Genomic DNA, 19614 nt, shown 5'->3' on the forward strand with positions numbered 1-19614 from the left:
TGCACAGAGCCCTGGGTCTCCCAACCCAGGTAAGGTGTATGAAGGGGCTGGGCTCCCCTTTCTCTGCTGCCCTCAGGCCCGGCCCCTGGGGGTTCAAAATATGTTTTGTCCCCTCTGTCCTGGGACCAGAGCCCAGAGTCCAAGCTGGTCTAAGTTTGGAAGGGGGAGGGAGGGGTGGGGGGGTGACAGGATGTCTCTGAGCTGTCACACACACCCCTGTCCCAGGCCCAGAAAAAGGGAGGGACAAAAGGCTTGGAGAGAGTCAGAAACAAAGACGGGAGAGAGACGGAGAGACACTGGGGAGAGCAGGCCAGAGTGGGGGACAGAGTGCAGACATCCTGAAAGACAGACAGACAGACAGCGGCCACAGTGGGAAGAGCGTGGGGACAGGAGCGAGGGGCCAGGGACCAACAGACAGGCGGGGAGACCCACCCTGAGACCCAGGAGCTAGAAAAAGGGCAAGACAGAGACAGGGAGGTGTGGAGAGAGGGGGCCAGACAGGCAGGGAAGTCTCTGGACTCGGACGCAGAGGGGCACGGAGGCAGACCCTTCAGATGAGCTCCAGGCCTTGGCTCTGCTCAGGGGTGCAGTGGAGCTCAGTGGGCGTGCTGCTTTTGGGGAGCCCAGACCAGGGGTGCTTGCCCGAGGGCCAGCTGACACCAGGTCACCCTGAGATGGAGCTCAGGGACCCCGAGAACCAGGAGGATGGGGACCCGGAGGTGAGAGAAAGGAGACGAGGGAGGGAGAGACAGAGAGAGACAGAGAGGGATGCGGGAGATGGAGAGGGCCAGGGGCAGACACACACAGAGAGACACAGAGAGACACGGAAGAGACAGGGAAACAGAGAAACATCAAAGACCCAGAAGAACTAAACCCGAGGACACACAGCAAGGCCAAGACCCCTGGGGGAAATGTACTCAGAAACAAAGAACAGGAAACCGGGGAAGAGAGGAGGATGGAGAAAGAGAGGGGTAGAGTCGGGGTGGTGTGGGCTGAGGAGGCCCCCAGCGGGGCTGGGCTTTTGGTGACTCCCACAGATGGCAGTGGGCAGGGTCGCTGAGACAATCACCCATAACCCCGCCAGGACACAAAAACAGGTGGCCCGAGGGCGGGTGAGTCATTGTGACTCATCCCCCTCTCTGGGGACCAACCCCCCACCTCAGCCCTGGGCTGGGCCTCCAGGCCCCCCTGCTGCTCTAGGTGGCCCCCAGACTCACCCCCTCCCCACCTCTGTCCCTCTCCTGCAGGAGGACACAGCCACGGCCCTCCAGAGGCTTGTGGAGCTGACGGCCACCAGGGTGACCCCAGTGAGGAGTCTGCGTGTCCAGTATCACCTCATCCGAAAGCTTGGCTCCGGCTCCTTCGGCCACGTGCTCCTTGCCCGGCCTCGCCAAGGGGGTGAGTTTGGCCACCAAAGGGCACAGTCCTTGATGTCCCCCAGGTTTCCCCCTCTGAAACCACTGAGACAGGGAGCAGCCTTGCGGGGAGCTGATGAGGACACATCTTGATGGGGCTCCAGAAAGTTAAGAGCTCTGTGGTCTTCCAAAAAATGGAACTCACCCAGAGAGGGTGAGACACTTGCCTGAGGTCACACAGCAAGGCGGGAGCACAACTTGGACTGAAATTCAAGTCTCCGCGTCCCCTACTTTATGCGAGAGGAAACTGAGGTCCAGAGTGGGTAAGGCAGTTGTGCAAGACCACAAAGCAATCTGAGGCAGAGCAGAAAGAGTCCTCAGGGAAGGTCTCCTCCAACCTCCACTTCACAGATGGAGAAACTCGAGGCACAGAGAGATCAGACACTATGCCCTGCCCCTCTTGTTTTATAAGTAAGGCGTCTGAGGCTCAGAGAGGTTGAGTGGCTTGCCTAGGGCCCCACAGCAAGATCAGAGCGCCCTGAGTTCCCTTCTGCCCCCGCCTCCCCAGCAGGTCCGGCTGTGGCTCTGAAGCTCCTACCTCGGGACTCGGTCCTGAGAACCACCTTCCTGAGAGAGTTCTGTGTGGGCCGCTGTGTCTCATCACATCCAGGCCTGCTCCAGACCCTGGCAGGACCCCTGGAGACGCCCCGACACTTCGCCTTGGCCCAGGAGTATGCGCCCTGTGGGGATCTCAGCGGGATGCTGCAGGAACGGGTGAGGCAGGGAGGCAAGGGACAGAGGTTGCGACTGCTCATCCCAGGTCTGACTTTGTCCCTCCCCCAGTCCTGTCTCCAACCCTGACCCCCAAATCTTAACTCCACCCTAAGCCCCCAAACCACCTCCTTATTTCTAATTCTCAGTGCAGTTCCATGACTAACCCCAACCCTAATCCATTCCAGGGCAGGGAGTTGGGATTGGGGTTGAGGATGGATCAGGTCGGATGAGGGGGTAGGGAAGGAGACAGAGATGGGCTTTTAATTGGCATTGGCATTGGGAACGGGTGTGGGTGGAGTTGGATGGGTTGAGTTTAGGGTTGATTATAGACTGGTCACGGGTGTGGAGAAGAGCATGGCTGGGGCTGCAGAGTGAAGCAGAGATGCTTGGGAATGTGTATGTAGGTTGAGTTGGAGAAGGGCTGTAATGAAGTTCTCTCTAGAAAGACCAGGTCAGGACTGAATCCATGATATTCTGGGGGTACTTGAGTTTGCAGTTAGGGTGGGGCCATCTTTAGGAATAGACTTTGGATTTGAAATAGGGTTGGGGATAAACAGAAGGAAAAAAGGAAGCGAGGGAGAGAAGGAGGGAAAGAGTAGGATGGACGGATGGATGGAAAGATGGGTGGATGGATGGATGGATGGATGTTTGGATGGACTGAAGGATGGAGGGATGAATGGATGGATGTTGGCTATTAAATAACTGGACAAATTATTGAATTGCTGACTAGCTGGCGGAATGGGTATTGAGTGGAAACCCTGCTGTATAGACCGTTGGATGGATAACTGGTTTGATGGATGGATTGCTGTCTTGCTGCGTGGCTAGCTGGATGGATCGATCTATCAGTCGATTGATGAAATAAACTGTGGGACTTTAGAACTGGGTCTGAGTTAGAGATGGGACCTCCATTAGTACGGGACTCAGATGAGGATTAAGTGTGGGATTTGGGTGTTCACTGGAGATCTTGGTGGTCAGTTTAGAGGAGATAAGAAATATAAGGAATGGGTTTGAGTGTTAGGACAAAGTCTGATGGAAGTTCAAGAAGTTCTTGTTAGATCTGGGGTTCCAGTGAGGAAAACATCTGGGACTTGGTCTACAGGAGCACAGATGTGGGGGCAGCTTGTGGCTGAGGGTGACCTGGAGAAGCTGTTGGGGGGATGTTCTGGGGACACTAGAGGTAGCCCCTTGTCTGGGGATTTGGATTCTTGAACCCCAAGAAGCAACGTAAAGAAGGAACCAAGGCAGCCTGACCTTCGTCCTCTCTCTTTGACCCCAGGGCCTCCCAGAGCTGCAGGTGAAGCGGGTGGTGGCCCAGCTAGCTGGAGCCCTGGACTTCCTCCATGGCCGGGGGCTGGTCCATGCGGACGTCAAGCCAGACAACGTGCTGGTCTTCGACCCTGTCTGCAGCCGGGTGGCCCTGGGTGACCTGGGTCTGACCCGGCCTGAGGGCAGTCCAACCTCTGCCCCGCCAGGGCCACTGCCCTCCGCCCCACCCGAGCTCTGCCTCCTGCTGCCCCCTGACACCCTGCCCCTGCGACCAGCAGTGGACTCCTGGGGGCTGGGGGTGCTTCTCTTCTGTGCGGCCATGGCCTGTTTCCCTTGGGATGCGGCACTAGCCCCTGACCCTGGGTTCGAGGCCTTTGCTGGCTGGATGACCACCAGGCCCCAGCCACTTCAACCACCGCCCCCTTGGGACCAGTTTGCGCCCCCGGCTCTGGCACTGCTCCAGGGGCTTCTGGACCTGAATCAAGAGACTAGGATCCCCCCACTGGCTGTCCTGGGCTTCCTGGGGGATGATTGGGGGTTAAAGGAGAACAAGGAGAGACCTGGGGGCTTGGGGAGTGTGTCCAGTGAAGACGGGGAGGAGGAAGAGGGGGGAGCAAGCCTGGAAGAGTGGTCAGAGGGGGAGGAGAATGACGACAACAACGATGGTGGGAGGTGCAGACAGATGGGGGACAGCCCTGACCAGCTGACTGGGACAGGCGCCCAGAGCTTGGGCCAAAGGCCTCTCCCCCAGCCCCCATGGCCACCTGGATGGAGAGACAGCTGCTCCCGGGACGACAGAGATGGAACACATTGCATCTCTCCCAACTGAAGCCTGGACTTGTATGCACAATTCCCCTCCTGACTGAGGACCCAGGAGTCCGGTACCCCCGGCCCCTCCTCCCTCAGACCCAGGGGTCAGACCCTCACCCCTCCTCTCTCAGACCCAGGGGTCAGACCCCCACCCCTCCTCCCTCAGACCCAGGGGTCCAGGCCCCCAGCCCTCCTTCCTCAGACCCAGGGGTCCAGGCCCCCAGCCCCTCCTCCCTCAGACCCTGGGGTCAGACCCTCACCCCTCCTCCCTCAGACCCAGGGGTCAGACACCCACCCCTCCTCCCTCAGACCCAGGGGTCCAGGCCCCCAGCCCCTCCTCCCTCAGAACCAGGGGTCCAGGCCCCCAGCCCTCCTCCCTCAGACCCAGGGGTCAGACCCCCACCCCTCCTCCCTCAGACCCAGGGGTCCAGGCCCCCAGCCCCTCCTCCCTCAGACCCAGGGGTCCAGGCCCCCAGCCCTCCTCCCTCAGACCCAGGGGTCTGGGCCCCCACCCCTCCTCCCTCAGACCCAGGGGTCCAGGCCCCCAGCCCCTCCTCCCTCAGACCCAGGGGTCTGGACCCCCGGCCCCTCCCCCCTCAGACCCAGGGGTCCAGGCCCCCAGCCCCTCCCCCCTCAGACCCAGGGGTCCAGGCCCCCAGCCCCTCCCCCCTCAGACCCAGGGGTCAGACCCCCACCCCTCCTCCCTCAGACCTAGGGGTCAGACCCCCACTCCTCCTCCCTCAGATCCAGGGGTCCTGACCCCTCCTCCCTCAAGGACCCTTCCTCTCTCTTCTGTCCTGAGCGTGTCTTCTTGAAGGAAGGTGCTGTTTCCCCTGTAGATGCATTTCTGCACGGTGGGGACATGTTGGGTGCTTATGGACTTGTGATGTGGTCAGTCCTCTCCCTTAAGACCTTAGGTGACTCCCGCTGGCCTTGGCACCAAATCTGGGCTTTCCATATCCAACACCATGGAAACCTCGCCTTCCATCTCTCCCACTTCCCTGGGCTCTGGGGGACATTAAGGGGAGGCACTCATCCTTTCTGGACCTAAATGGACACACAGATAGGCACACACACACCCTCTCTTGCTTGCAGACGTTTGGAAACCCTGTGTTCTCCCCCGAGAATGCCTTCTTCCCAACTCCAGGCCTCCAGAAAGTAGACCCCTCCCCGGGGGCCTCTCCGGCTCCTCCGAAACTTGTAGCCCAGCGATCTGCGCCTCCACCTTTTTCATCTCCCCTCGCAGGCTGCCCAGGATAGACTTGGTCTTGTCCCCCTGCACATCCTTTCGGGTTCTGCTCTCACACGGCAAGCCTCCTGCGCCAGCTCCCTGAGAGCACAAGCACCGTGGCGTGTGCTGGTCCCGTCCACGCTGAGGGCCACAGCTGGTTTGCAGGGATCTGTGTTCACCCGGGCCGGCCCGATGCCACCCCCATCCCAGCACACAGACCCCTGACTTGTGAAGCTTCCCGCCTGCAGGGCAGGGGCTGCGTGGATCCCATGCCGCATGCCCCGCACCCAGCACGGCCACGGGGACCTGCTTCTTTCTGGGGAATCTGTCCTACGTGCTTTCTAGATTTAAAAACGTGAGTTCACTCCATACGACGGGGTGTCCTGAATTGGACCCTGGAGCAGGTAAAGGCTGTTGATGGACATGGGAAGCATCTAGCGTTTGACTGACGGTTACTGTCTTCATTTGGACAAATGCACCGACAGCTGGGTGAGGGACTCACCTGGCAGGGAGCTTGGTGAGGCGACATGGGAGCTCAAAGCAGCTGTCCTGTACCTCTAAAAATGATTCTGAAATAAAAAGTAAATTTAAAAAGAATCAAGTGAGTTCACATTGATCATCTCGCTCTAAACCTGAGGGGGTGGGTGCAACCCTCCGGGACCCCGCCCCTGCCTCCTCCTTCAGCCCTGGGAGTCCCTGCCTGCCCCCCGCCCAACTTTGAAGTCTGCAGACTCATAACTGGGACTCCCCTCCCTTCTTCCCCTCCCTTCAGGGCCTTCACTTCCCAGTTGCTGCACCACCTGCTCCCCCTCTGCTCCGAGTCTGAGGTCATTTCTCACTGCATCGTTCTGGAATCTTGTTGTCTCATCCTTTCCCCACACAGGACCCCATGTCTCCTCCCCCGGACGCCCCTTACCAAACACTTGTGTCAGACCTGTCAGTGGGGCACTGATGGGGCAGCTGGCTGGGGTCAAGGCAGGGGCAAGCTGGAGAAATGATTTCATCCTCTACAGGGGACCAGGACTCCTGGATCTGAGGGGGGAAGGGCTGGGGGCCTGGACCCCTGGGTCTGAAGGGGGAGGGGCTGGGGCCCAGACCCATGGGTCTGAGGGGGGAGGGGCTGGGGACCAGGACTCCTGGATCTGAGGGGGGAGGGGCTGGGGCCCGGACCTATGGTCTGAGGGGGGAAGGCCTGGGGGCCTGGACCCCTGGATCTGAGGGAGGAGGGGCTGGGGCCCGGACCCATGGGTCTGAGGGGAGAGGGGCTGGGGGTCTGGACCCCAGGGTCTGAGGGAGGAGGGGCTGGGGATCTGGACCCCTGGGTCTGAGGGAGGAGGGGCTGGGGGCCCGGACTCCTTGGTCTGAGGGGGGAGGGGCTGGGGGCCTGGACCCATGGGTCTGCGGGGGGAGGGGCTGGGGGCCTGGACCCCTGGATCTGAGGGAGGAGGGGCTGGAGCCCGGACCCATGGGTCTGAGGGGAGAGGGGCTGGGGGTCTGGACCCCAGGGTCTGAGGGGGGAGGGGCTGGGGGCCCGGACTCCTGGGTCTGAGGGGGGAGGGGCTGGGGGTCCGGACCCCTGGGTCTGAGGGAGGAGGGCCTGGGGGCCCGGACTCCTGGGTCTGAGGGGGGAGGGGCTGGGGGTCCGGACCCCTGGGTCTGAGGGAGGAGGGCCTGGGGGCCCGGACTCCTGGGTCTGAGGGGGGAGGGGCTGGGGGCCCGGACCCCTGGGTCTGAGGGAGGAGGGGCTGGGGTCTGGTCTGAAGAGGGAGGACTGACTTCCTGGCCTGGGATATCTGTCTGGCCAGAGCCAGTTCTGGGAGACAACGCACGATGTCGCTCTCCCCATGAGGTTCAAGGGGCGAGGCCTGGGGCGGGGCTACGACCCCCTAGGTGGGGGCGGGGTCTTGCAGCAGGGCAGGCCTCTGCTGGCCTGGGCTCTGAGTGCTGGGCACTGACCACAGCGGGCAGCCGAAGGGTCAGGCAAGCCTTGGAGAAGGTGAGGTCCGGAGGTTGGAGCCCGGGTCAGGAGGAGGCAAGGGTCAGACCTCCTGAGGTGGGCCTGAGGGTGAAGCTGTGCAGGTGGTCAGAGTCCTGGGTTCTTTGGGGGATCAGGGGCTAATTACAGACCTTGAGACTGTGGAGTAGTTGAGTGTCAGGGACACAGAGTCTTGGGGGGGGTCCCAAGATGTGTGAGTTACATAAGGTCGTGGCAGAGGGGTCGGCTGGGTGTCTGGACCCCTGGGTCTGAGGGAGGAGGACCTGGGGGCCTGGACCCCTGGGTCTGAGTGGGTAGGGGCTGGGGCTATTGAGTTGGACCCCAGACCACGTAAGGGCTTGGTGATCATCCCCGAGTGCTTGCTCCCACCCAGGCCCCAGGCGTCCCCCAGGCCCTGGTGTGAGCCACCCGCCCTGCACAGGCCCTGGGGGCAGAGAGCACCTGTTTACTCTTGGGAGGCTGAGGCTGCTCACCCACCCCCAGGGCCCAAGCCTGTTTGCTTTGGAAACAGGTGGGGGGGTGTCTCGAGTTATCTGGTTCATCTTTCATCCTCAGGCCATCAGGTGGCGCAGGGATGTGGGGGTGGGGTGAGGGACATCTGTGCCCTCAGACTTGACCTCACCCCAGCCCGAGACTGGCCTCCCCACTCCCAAGACGCCTCTAATAAGAAGGGAAAATGAGTCACGATGGCCTGAGACAATCAGCTTCCACCCTCCTCCTCAGATCCAGGAGTCCAGGTCCCCAGCCCCTCCTGCCCTGGCCCCTGGTCTGGCAGGACCTAAGTCCTGGTCACCCTCTCTTCTGCCCTTGCAGAGATGCCTGGGAAGCCATCAGAGGAGAAACAGGTGGAAATGGAGATGGGGTCTGTGGAGAACGGTGCTGGGGAGGACCTGGGGGGCCTCACGGCAGAGGAGCTGCGGCAGGGCCAGGAAGCGGCCCTGGCACTGGAGGACATGATGGCGCTGAGCGCCCAGACCCTGGTCCAGGCCGAGGTGGACGAGCTCTACCAGCACGTGCGTCCCCTGGGCCAGGGTCGCTTTGGCCGGGTCCTGCTGGTCACCCACCGTCAGAAAGGTACAAAAGCCTGGGGACAGAGGCGGGGGGCAGTGGTGTGGGCCCAGGTAGAAGCTAGCCAAGGCTGAGGAGTCTGTAAACCTCAATCAAGTCCTGCCTCTGCCCCTTCCAGGCTGTGTGATCTTAGTAACTCCCCTACCCTCTCCGAACCTCAGCCTCCTCCTTTGAAAACGTGGGTGATGATTCCTTCTCTGAAAGAACTGTGATTCTCTGAGGAAATGTTGGTAGCTCTAGTTGCTGGGGACAATGGGGAGGAAGACAGAGCCCCCTCTCATGGCCCTCACACGTGGCCGGCTTGGTGGTCATCGTGGGAGTGACGCAGAGCCATGCTGTCTGCCAGGCACTTAGCAAGGCCAGCACACGGTGGTTGTGCACCCCAACCCCAATCTGGTCGTCACCTTCCAAGGAGACTGGAGGGCTCAGCCCTGTCCGGGGGGCTGCTGGGCCCCCAAGGAGGAGTCTGAGCCAGCCCAGCCTTCAGGGAGCTCCCAGCACGAATGGGGAGAGGGTGTGTTAGTTTCCTATGATTGTCATAACAAAGTACCACAGCCTAGGGGGGGCTCACAGTTCCGGAGGCAGGAGTCCAAGATCAAGGTGTCAGCAGGGTTGGTTTCTCCTGAGGCCTCTCTCCTTGGCTTGCAGACGGCCACCTTCTCCTTGTGTCCTCACACCGTCTCCCCTGTGTGCATGCATGTCTGTGTCCAAATTTCCTCTTCTTATAAGGACACCAGTCATACTGGACTAAGGACCACCCCAATGATCTCATTTTACCTCTTTCAAGACCCTCTCTCCAGGGAATTCCCTGGCGGTCCAGTGGTTAGGATTCTGCGCTTTCACTGCCACGGGCCTGGGTTCAATCCCTGGATGGGGTACTGAGATCCCGCAAGCCGTGTGGCGCGGCCAAATACAGTCATATTGTGTGATACTGCAGGGTGAGAACTTTAACATATGAATTTCGCAGTGGGGAGTGGTGGGGGGAGGGACACAAGGCAGCCCATGACAGAGAAAGATGCAAAAAGATGCAGACCTGGGTCGTCACAGAACTTGGAGGCCATAATGGGGAACAGAGGGTTTGTAAGGGGGCCTCTTCCAGGTCCTCAAAATCGAAGGCAGTTGTGCTTGATGGTGGGAATTCAGAGCATTGTCGATAAACAGAAGAGGCACTGCTGCACCCAGTTGGGGAGGGGGAGGGGAATGGTTAGCATTTTAGGTAAGGACGCGACCCTCCCCCATCACACACAGCCTCTTGGGCAAGGTTGGGCCCTGGCAGCTGGTGACTCAAAAATTGAACAAACCATATGCTATTTGTCTTTCTCTGTCTGACTTACCTCACTCAGTATGACAATCTCTAGGTCCATCCATGTTGCTGCACATGGCACGATTTCATTCTTTTTTATGGCTTGAGGAATACTCCATCCTGTGTTTATCCATTCATTTGTCAATGGGCATTTAGGTGGCTTCCATGTCTTGGCTATTGTAAATAGTTCAGCTATGAACATTGGGGTGCATGTATCTGAATGGAGTCTTTACCAGATATATGCCCAGGAGTAGGATTGCAGGATCACATGATAACTCTATTTTCAGTTTTTTAAGGACCGTAATGGAAAAGAAAAAAACAAAAATTGGAGAAACCAGAGTTTCTGCCTCCTGGGAGCTTACATTCTAGGAAGTTGTTTCCACGTGTGGCAAAATTCACAATAACCCCTTAGTGGGGTCTAATACCCAGTTCAGGGTATCTTTTCCCCAGTTGCCTCAAACATGGCTTTTTGGCATGGGTTTGCTGGAACGAGGGGCCCAATAAAATTATTGGAAGTTCTGAGTTCGGTTTTCGTGGTACCATTCTACCTGCTCCAAGACAGCAGAGTAGGAACTCACTAAATACTATTATCATTGTTATTATTATTATCATTACCACTGGTGTTGTTTCAGTGGCCACGCTGTTCTAGGGCAGGCTTGGCAGGGGGCAGGCGGTGGAGGGGGTGAGGGCGGCACATGGGAGAGAGTCCAGGCTGAGGGACAGCAGGGCTGGCCCTAGGCTCATGCACCTCTCACCTCTGTCCCTGCTCCGTCAGGCACAACCTTTGCCCTGAAGCAGCTCCCGAAGGCCTCCACCACCCTCCGAGGCTTCCTGTATGAGTTCTGTGTGGGCCTCTCCCTGGGCTCGCACTCGGCCATCGTGGCGGCCTACGGCATTGGCGTGGAGTCAGTCGACTCCTACAGCTTCCTGACCGAGCCTGTCCTGCATGGAGACCTCATCGCCTTCATCCAGCCCAAGGTGGGTCAGCCTCCCATGGCTCAGGGGGTGCCACGTGGACGCCCCTACCCAACCTGGGCCTCAGGAATCACACTCACTGCATGGTGACTCAGGTAGCCCTGCAGAGGCCTCACTGGGCCCGCAGGTCTTGTGGAATTGTGAGGCCTCTAAGGAGTTCATGGCCGCCACAGAACCAACACTGCACCCACTGAGGTTCACCAGGGCCCACAGGGCTCACACCAGGCCTCACGGGGCTCACACCAGGGCCCACGGGGCTCACACCAGGCCCCACGGGGCTCACACCAGGGCCACGGGGCTCACACCAGGCCCCACGGGGCTCACACCAGGGCCACGGGGCTCACACCAGGCCTCACGGGGCTCACACCAGGCCTCACACCAGGACCCACGGGGCTCACACCAGGGCCCACAGGGCTCACACCAGGGCCACGGGGCTCACACCAGGACCCACGGGGCTCACACCAGGCACCGTGGGGCTCACACCAGGACCCACGGGGCTCACACCAGGACCCACGGGGCTCACGCCAGGCCCCACGGGGCTCACGCCAGGTCCACGGGGCTCACACCAGGACCCATGGGGCTCACACCAGGCCTCACACCAGGACCCACGGGGCTCACACCAGGGCCCACGGGGCTCACACCAGGGCCCACGGGGCTCACACCAGGCACCGTGGGGCTCATACCAGGGCCCACGGGGCTCACACCAGGCCTCACGGGGCTCACACAAGCCCCCACGGGGTTCACACCAGGCCCCACGGGGCTCACACCAGGGCCACGGGGCTCACACCAGGCCCCACGGGGCTCCGCCAGGGCCCATGGGGCTCACACCAGGCCTCACCAGAGCCACCCTCTTTGGGGCCCTCCATCCCCTGGGCCTGCTCCCCGGGGCTGAGGACAAGCGCTATGGCCCCGTTCCCTTCTGGCTGGCGGGCAGGGTGGTGGACCCTGACACCTGTCACCCACAGGTGGGCCTCCTGCAGCCAGCAGCCCAGCGCTGTGCGGCCCAGCTGGCCTCAGCCCTGGAGCACATCCACTCCCGCGGCCTGGTGTACCGGGACCTCAAGCCGGAGAACGTGCTGGTGTGCGACCCAGCCTGCCGGTGGGTCAAGCTTACCGACTTCGGCCACACGCGGCCCCGCGGAACCCTGCTGCGCCTGGTGGGGCCGCCCATACCCTACACGGCCCCGGAGCTCTGTGGCCCCCCGCCCCTCCCCGAGGGCCTGCCCATCCAGCCCGCCCTGGACGCTTGGGCACTGGGCGTCCTGCTCTTCTGCCTTCTCACTGGCTACTTCCCCTGGGACCAGCCCCTGGTGGAGGCCGACCCCTTCTATGAGGACTACGTCATCTGGCAGGCCTCAGGCCAGCCCCAGGCCCGTCCTCAGCCCTGGCTTGGCCTGACGCCCGTGGCAGACGCTCTCCTGTGGGGGCTGCTGGACCCTCACCCCCGAAGGAGAAGCCCCGTGAGCTCCATCCGGGACTACCTGGGGCGGCCCTGGAGGCAGCGGGAGGGGGAGGCCGAGGAGGTGCCCCAGGGGGAGAAGGGGGACCCAGAGTGAGAAGCACGGGGGCAGCCCGGGCCCAGCCCGGCCTGGGGAGGCTCCGGAAGGCAACCCCAGCCCCCATCCTGAGGCCTCCTCCGCATTCATGGGTGGCGGCTGGCTGCTCTGCTGTCTGTTGGTCTCTGTCTCATGATTTTCCCCTTTCTGTCCTTAATTCCCACGTCAGGGCATCTGTCTGCTGCCTTGGTCCGGGGGAAGGGGGTCTCCGGGAGCACCCCGTGTCTGTCCACACCTGCCCCATCTTCCCCGGGCCTTGGCACCCGCTGCTCCCTTTGCCTGCGGTGCTCTGGGTGCTTTCCCGCACCTCCTGCCAAGCTGTCTCAGCCAGGCCGCCCCTCACCACCGCGGGACACTACAGCCTGCACTCCCAGCCCCCTACTCTTGCTCCGCTCCCCTTTCCTCTGTGACACTCACTCCCTTCCAGCCGGACAATTGATCTATTCGTAGTGGTTATTCTGCATGCCCGGCTGGAATGTGGGCTCCCGGGGGCCCAGGATCTCAGCCTGTCCTGCTCTCTGACGGATGCCACGTAGAAGGGGTCATCCTGCCCCGTGTAGGTGGTCCACAGATGCTTATTCAGTAAACGGACCCCCCTGGTTTTGCACAGCCTCCCTCCGTGTATGCCTGTCTTCCTGCCCTTGTCTTTTCTGTTTTGCTGGGTTCCGCTCCCTGCCTAACTCCCTCTTCCTCCCCACATGCTGGGCCCACGCCCTCTCGATAATGTGCTTTGTCTCTCTGTCACCCCAACCGCTCTGCAAATAAAGTCCATCTGGCACTTAGGTCCCCGTGACGCTGTCGGTCTGGCAGTGTGGGAAAGAGAAGGCCGGCGTGTGCGTGCCTGTGTGCCCTGGAGAGCATGTTGTGGAGGAGAGACAGAGACAGAAAGAAACGGAGAGACAGACAGAGGCAGAAAGAATGGCAGACAGTGGTCCCACCGGGCGCTCCTGCGAGGTGCTGGCTCCGCGTGTGCGTTTGTGGTGTCCCTGGGAGTGTGTCAGCACTGTTTGCACCTACCCTGCACACATATGTGTGAGAAGGAGAGGGATTAGCCACCAGAGCTGGGAAGTGTCCAGCTGTTCTCAGGTGGGTAGGAACTTGAGCGTGTATTTCTGGGTATTTGTGTGTCCATGAGTGTCTGAGCCCACGTGTGTGTGTAAACAATGGTGTGTGTTTGTGTGTGTGGGAGAGAGAGAGACATGAGGGTTTGAACGCAGATGACATGAGTGCGTGGGCTTTGTGTGTCTACAAGCGTCTGAGCCCCCGTGTGCTCATGTAATCGTGTGACTGCCTGGGTGAGGGGAGAAAATAGAGTCTGCGTGCATCTCACTGTGTGCAGTGAGATGCTTGCGTGTCTGTGAGGCCTTGGGCCTGCATGTGTGGGGGGGGTGTGTGTGTGTGTGTAGCAGGGGGAAGACAAGTCACAGGCGCGGCTGCCAGTTACCAGCTGGGCCCTCCTCTCCTTCACACCCACCCGCCCCCGCCACCCGTCACCCTGGCCCCTTCTTGGCAGCCGCCCTGTTTGCAAACACTCTCTCTTCCTCTCTGTGCCCTCCTTGGCCGCCCGCCTAGAGAATGGCTACAACTCAGGGCTGGATCATATGTCATCCTCTCCCTGGCCCTGCACCCCCCAGGGCCCCTGCTGTGGCCACCAAGGTGTTGCCTGGAGGGGAGGGGTGTGGTGGAGGCAGCCTGTGTGGAGTGACCCCAAGGATCCTTTCAATCTAAGTTCAGTCCAGAGACCTGGGGACATGGGCCCCTGTCCCGGGCAATCCAGGTGAGCTTCCTGGAGTAGGGGGAGAATAAGATGGTGGGTGCAGTAGGGGGAGCACGAGCGGGACCTCCTGACACCTCACCCGTGAATCTGAAATAACCCAAGCAATTAGGCCAAGAATGTGTCCCAAAAAAGCTGGAGGTGGCTGGGGGGTGGGGTGGGGCTGAGGGGCGGGGGAGTGGAGAGGAGCAGGGTCTGGGGGGGGCACAGAGGGTGCTAATTGGTGGCATCAGCTGGGGATACACCGCGAGGTGATAATGACCCAGCGATGGGCCCCCCGCAGGAGGGCTGGAGGAAGAGACAGGAGTGGATGGGGTGGTGCTAATTTAGCGTTACTTAATGACAAGACACATAATACTAATCGTAATACTTTACTCGAATGAAGCCGCTTACCCCTCAAGCAGCTCCCAGCAGGTGGCACGTCCTGAACTCGCTGGAAGGGGTCCCTTAGATCCTCCCCACTTCAGGGGTGGACACAGGTGGTCCAGAGCAGCCGAGGTGCCTGCCTGAGGTCACACAGAACGTTGGGCAGAGGGAGGATTCAAATCCAGGCCAGCTCTTCAACTGTCCAAGGTCCATGCTCGATCTTCATTCCCCGACCAGAGGTCGAACCTGCGCCCCCTGCATTGGAAGTGCAGAGTCTTAACAGCTGGACCGCCAGGGGAGTCCCAAGCTCCATGCTCTTAAACTGGAGGAGTGTCCTGTGGCCGTCAGGACCTGGGGGAGGGGTCGTGAGGGGACTGGGGGCCTGAGCACACATGTGTGAGTGTGGATGTGAGTGTGACAGAGTAAGGATGAGTGTGAGTATGTGGGTGTGTGTTGCTGAGGTGGCTGCCCCTCCCTTGGAGGAGATGTGAGTTGGGACACCTACATGGAAAGAAGGTCGAAAAGCTTTTGGACCCAGGCAAGGGCCGTAGTGGAAAGACAGACAGTAACATGTGCTGGCAAGGAGGTGGAGAAGTTGGAGCCCTCCTATGGGGCTGGTAGAATGTAAAAGATGGGGCAGTTGCTTTGGAAGACCACCTGGCAGTTCCTCAAAATGTTAATTAACCATGGAGCTACGATATGGCCCGGCAATTCTGCTCCTAGGTAAATGCCCATGAGAACTAAAAACATGCCTCCACACAAATGTTCACGGCAACATTGCTCACAATAGCGAGAGTGGGAACAACCCAAATGTCAAGCCACTAACAAAGGGATAAAAGAAATGTGGTCTAGGGAATTCCCTGGCGGTCCAGTGGTTAGGACTCCACGCTTTCACTGCTGAGGGCCCAGGTTCAATCCCTAGTTGGGGAACTAAGATTTCATAAGTCGCGTGGTGCAGAAAAAAAAAAAGAAATGTGGTCTATCCATCCAGTGGAGTATTACTCAGCCATAAAAAGGAAGGAAGCACTGACACATGCTACATCATGGATGAACCTCAAAAACCCAGAGCCAGTCACAGAAGATGACCTACTGTAGGATTCTGTGTATCCACAGAGTAAGAAAGATTAGTGATTGCCAGGGGAAATGGGGAGTGACTGACTGCTCATGGGTACAGGCTTGCTTTTTAGGGGTGGCGATAGTGGTGGAAAAGCTCTAAAATTAGATTGTGCTAAATGTTGCACAATTCTCTGAGTGCATTAAAAGTCATTGAATTGTACATGTAAAAAAGGGTGGACTTTGGATGGACCTAGAGATTATCATACTAAGTGAAGTCAGAGAAAAACAAATATCATATGATATCACATACATGGAATCTAAAAACATGATAAAATGAACTTATTTACGAAACAGAAATACACTCAGACTTAGAAAACAAACTTATGATTACCAAAGGGGAAAGGGGGAGGGAAGGATAAATTAGGAGTTTGGGGTTAAAATATACACACCACTATATATAAAATAGATAACCAACAAGGTCCTACTGTATAGCACAGTGAACTATACTCAGTATCTTGTAACAACCTATAATGGAAAAGAATCTAAAAAAGAATATATATATATATATATATATATATATATATACTCTAAGAAAGAATAGATGTATGTATAACTGAATCACTTTGCTGTACACCTGAAATTAACACACTGTAAATTAACCATATTTCAATAAAATTTTTAGAAGGGTGACATTGGCATATAAATTTCATCTCAATGAAGCTGCTTAAAAGAAAAAAACTAAAACAGGCATTTCCAAGGTTCTCATGCTGTGACCTTGATTAGTTTCCTTTCCTTCTCTGAGCCTCTGAGTTCACATTAAAAAGAAAATGAAAAAGGAAACATCCTGCCCTTTTTCTAATAGTGCTGAATTCAGGACCCACTCTTCACACAGGACCCGTTCACGTCTCTCTCCGTTTTACAGACGAGACTGTCGAGGCCCCTACTTTCCAAAGACCCTAAAGTCAAAAGGTGGCTGAATCTGATTCCAAAGCCTTTGGTCTTGACTCCCCACTCACCCCCGACCCCACAAAGTGTACCTGGGCCCGTGATCACCAAGGAAGCTCTGGCTACACCCCAGCTGGGGAACCCCAAGTATACAAGCAGGACCAGTTACAAAATGTGTGGGTGTCCAGTACAAAATGAAAACGTGGGACTTCCCTGGTGGTCCAGTGGCTAAGACTCCGTGCTCCCAATGCAGGGGGCCCGGGTTGGATCCCTGGTCAGGGAACTAGATCCCGCATGCCACAACCAAGAGTCCACATGCTGCAATGAAGATCCCGCATGCCGTGACTAAGACCCGGCGCAGCCAACTAGATAAATAACTAGATAAATATTTTAAAAGAGAAAACGTAGGGTTTCTTGTTTTTAAATAAAAGCTTTTGGGCTTCCCTGGTGGCGCAGTGGTTGAGAGTCCGCCTGCCGATGCGGGGGACACGGGTTCATGCCCCGGTCTGGGAAGATCCCACATGCCGCGGAGCGGCTGGGCCCGTGAGCCATGGCCGCTGAGCCTGCGTGTCCGGAGCCTGTGCTCCGCAACGGGAGAGGCCACAGCAGTGAGAGGCCCGCGTACGGCAAAAAAAAAAAAAAAAAAAAAAAAAAAGCTTTTTCCCTCCCTGGCCCCCACCTTTGCTACTGAATGTCATGTTCCCTGGGCACCAGGATAATCACTGGCAGACCCTCAAGGGGTAGGGGGTCGTGGAGCCTGCCTGAAGCTGGATAGCCAGGGGTCTGGCCACCAGAACCTATAGGGGATGTGGGGCTTTGCATGAATCCCCGCTCCCAGCGCCCAGAGAATGCTTCCTTGTCTCATTGACCTCAAAACACCGAATCATCCATTGCAAACACAAAATCAAAAATCATGATGCACAGGACTTCCCTGGTGGTCCAGTGGTTCCAATGCAGGGGGCCCGGGTTTGATCCCTGGTTAGGGTACTAGGTCCCGCATGCCACAGTGTGGCCCAAAAAACCCAAAAAATCGAAAAAATCGCAATGTGCATCAGATCGACTCATGGCCGCAGAACGTTAAAGCTGTGGGGCTGCAACCAACCCACACCCTCCTTGCAGGAAAGCGTTTACCTGGGACCCAGAAGGGCGCCAGCCTTGTAGGGCCTCAGAGACACTGTTCTCTGCATTCGTTCAGCTCAAGTACAGATATACAAACGACTTGGGCAGCACCCACGCATCACCACCACCCCACCCTGCACCCCTAACCCCTGACCTTGTTAAAACGCAGATTCTGATCCGTTGGGTCTGGGTGGCACCCGAAATTCTGCTTTTCTAACCAGCTCCCGGGGTGGCCGACACTTCTGGTCCATGGGTCGCACTTTGAAGTGCAAGGAATTGTGAGAACAGGATTTTAGAGTATTGATCCCACATCCCAGCTAAACGCTCATTAATGCTAAACACTTGTCCGCTTGATTCTTTGCGGTTTTCTATGTGGTCAGTCGTATCGCCTGTGGGAAATGACAGATCTGTGCCTCCCTTTCCACCCTTTGTCTGATTAAGGATGTTCCCTCTGCTCCTACTTTGCGAAGAGTGCGTGTGTGTGCCTGTTTGTAAACCATGAATGGGTGTTAATTTTGTCAAATGTTTTCTCTGCATCAAGATTGCTAGGCCTCTGAAGCTACTGTTTTGGGCTTGTTGCAAGCTGGCAGGCACAGGATCAGGTTCAGATGTCCTGTGGGAGGTGTCCAGGGTCAGGGCCAGCAGTAGGTGGGGGCTGGCCTCCTATCCTGGCCATGGGCCCCGAGGCCAGATGTTTGGGCTTAGCTGCCTGGCCAAGCAGGGATAGAGTGACCGGATAATTAAGCACCCGCTTCTTTAGGGCTGGCAGGAGGTGGCAGAGGGTGGAGGGACCTCGGGCCCGAGTGCCCAGTAGCTCCCCCAACCCTGGCTTGCAGAGGGCCGCCAGGAGCCTGAATCCCCAGTGGGGCCCTCTGGGGTGACCTGGAGTAGGGGTGCACCTGCTCCCACCTGGGAACGAAAAAGGGGACCTCTTGCTTCCAAGTTGGGGTGCCACACTTGGAGTCCCGACTAGCAGAGGCCCTCCCCAGGTTACTAGTCAGCAGTTATTTAAGTCTTAGGGCTTAATGAGACCCGGGGAACAGGACTCTCAGTGTGCTTCTTCATCTGTTGGCAGGGGCAGACAGTTCATCTATCAAGACCCTCGGACAATATCCTTCCCCGCCCCCAGCAAGTAACTGGACCCTGCTGGCCTTTGCAGGACTGCGGGGGCAGCAGCTCCATGACCTTCCAGGACCTCTGAGCCAGGCTCCAGTCTGGGGAGAGGTGGGGAGGAGGGAATGGTTCCCTGCCTGAAGCTGCAGCAGCCAGAATACAACTTGGGGGGTCTTCCAAGACAGCCCCCAGTTTACAAGCTGAGGCTGAGAGAGGAGGAGGCCCACCTAAGGACATTCAGCGGGGGCCCATCGTGGAAGCCTAACCTGGAACCCCAGGCCAAGTCTGACGCCGAGGAATTTGCATTGTTATTCTGAGTCCCCGCAGCTCTTCTCTGTGGACTGAGGCAAGGGGCTTGCCCTCTCTGAGCCTCAATGCCCTTTCTGAAACAGGGGTCAAGTTCCTCCCCCCAAGGGCTATAGTGAGGGTGGGATGTAGTGTATTAAGAGTCCACATTGTGTCCGGCACAGAGAAGCACGGTTAGGAGCCGTCATGGTCACTCTTGTTAACTGAGCACGTGTGCTAAGCTGTGTCCTCACCTGCACTAGCTCATCTAATCCTCACAACCACCCCAGGAGGCAGGAACGACCACTATCCCCATTGTACAGGTAGAAAAACTGAGGCTGGAGAAAGGAAATTAACGGCTAGAGTCCCAGAGCCAAGAGGCAGCCTTGAATCGAGGATAATCTGATTTGGGCACGTAATATCTTCTGAGCAAGGGCCCTGGGTCAGACAGGCCTGGGTACCAATCATGACTCTACTACGCACTCCCTGAGTGGCCTGGGGTACACAACCAAATGTCTCTGCGCCTCAGTGCCCTGATCTGTAAAATGGGGATAAATACAATAATACCCATCACATATTGAGCACTTATCAAGAGCCAGGCCCTGTGCTAAGCACTCTCACA

The 19614-nt window shown here is 58.1% G+C and overlaps 2 protein-coding genes across 5 annotated transcripts in view; both read left to right on the forward strand.

Moving 5' to 3' along the window:
* The first annotated feature begins 245 nt into the window (after positions 1-245).
* SBK3 (SH3 domain binding kinase family member 3) overlaps positions 246-19614 on the forward strand; it is a 137221-nt gene continuing 117852 nt past the window's right edge. Inside the window, exons 1-4 of one of the 3 annotated variants that reach the window (XR_009537131.1) lie at positions 246-719; positions 1248-1398; positions 1924-2129; positions 3406-4309. Coding sequence is in view for 2 of the 3 variants with exons in the window: in XM_060131269.1 (XP_059987252.1) it covers positions 555-719; positions 1248-1398; positions 1924-2129; positions 3406-4224 (1341 nt within the window). In the remaining variant the exon portion in view is untranslated. Of the gene's footprint in view, positions 720-1247; positions 1399-1923; positions 2130-3405; positions 6034-19614 lie in introns of those variants that run through there. The other 2 variants (XM_060131269.1, XM_060131270.1) reach the window with 2 other exon arrangements.
* Positions 7349-13116, forward strand: SBK2 (SH3 domain binding kinase family member 2). Of its 2 annotated transcripts, none has more exons than XM_060131736.1 (4): positions 7349-7432; positions 8246-8506; positions 10579-10781; positions 11744-13116. In XM_060131736.1, exons 2-4 carry the CDS (start codon positions 8248-8250, stop codon positions 12332-12334), a joined length of 1053 nt encoding a protein of 350 aa, XP_059987719.1. In that variant the 5' UTR covers positions 7349-7432; positions 8246-8247; the 3' UTR covers positions 12335-13116. The 2 variants fall into 2 exon arrangements, with proteins under 2 accessions (XP_059987719.1, XP_059987720.1); XM_060131737.1 differs by having other exon boundaries at positions 7405-7489.

The sequence above is a fragment of the Lagenorhynchus albirostris genome, chromosome 19, assembly GCF_949774975.1.
Source record: "Lagenorhynchus albirostris chromosome 19, mLagAlb1.1, whole genome shotgun sequence".
In the NCBI taxonomy this organism is placed as follows: Eukaryota; Metazoa; Chordata; class Mammalia; order Artiodactyla; family Delphinidae; genus Lagenorhynchus; species Lagenorhynchus albirostris.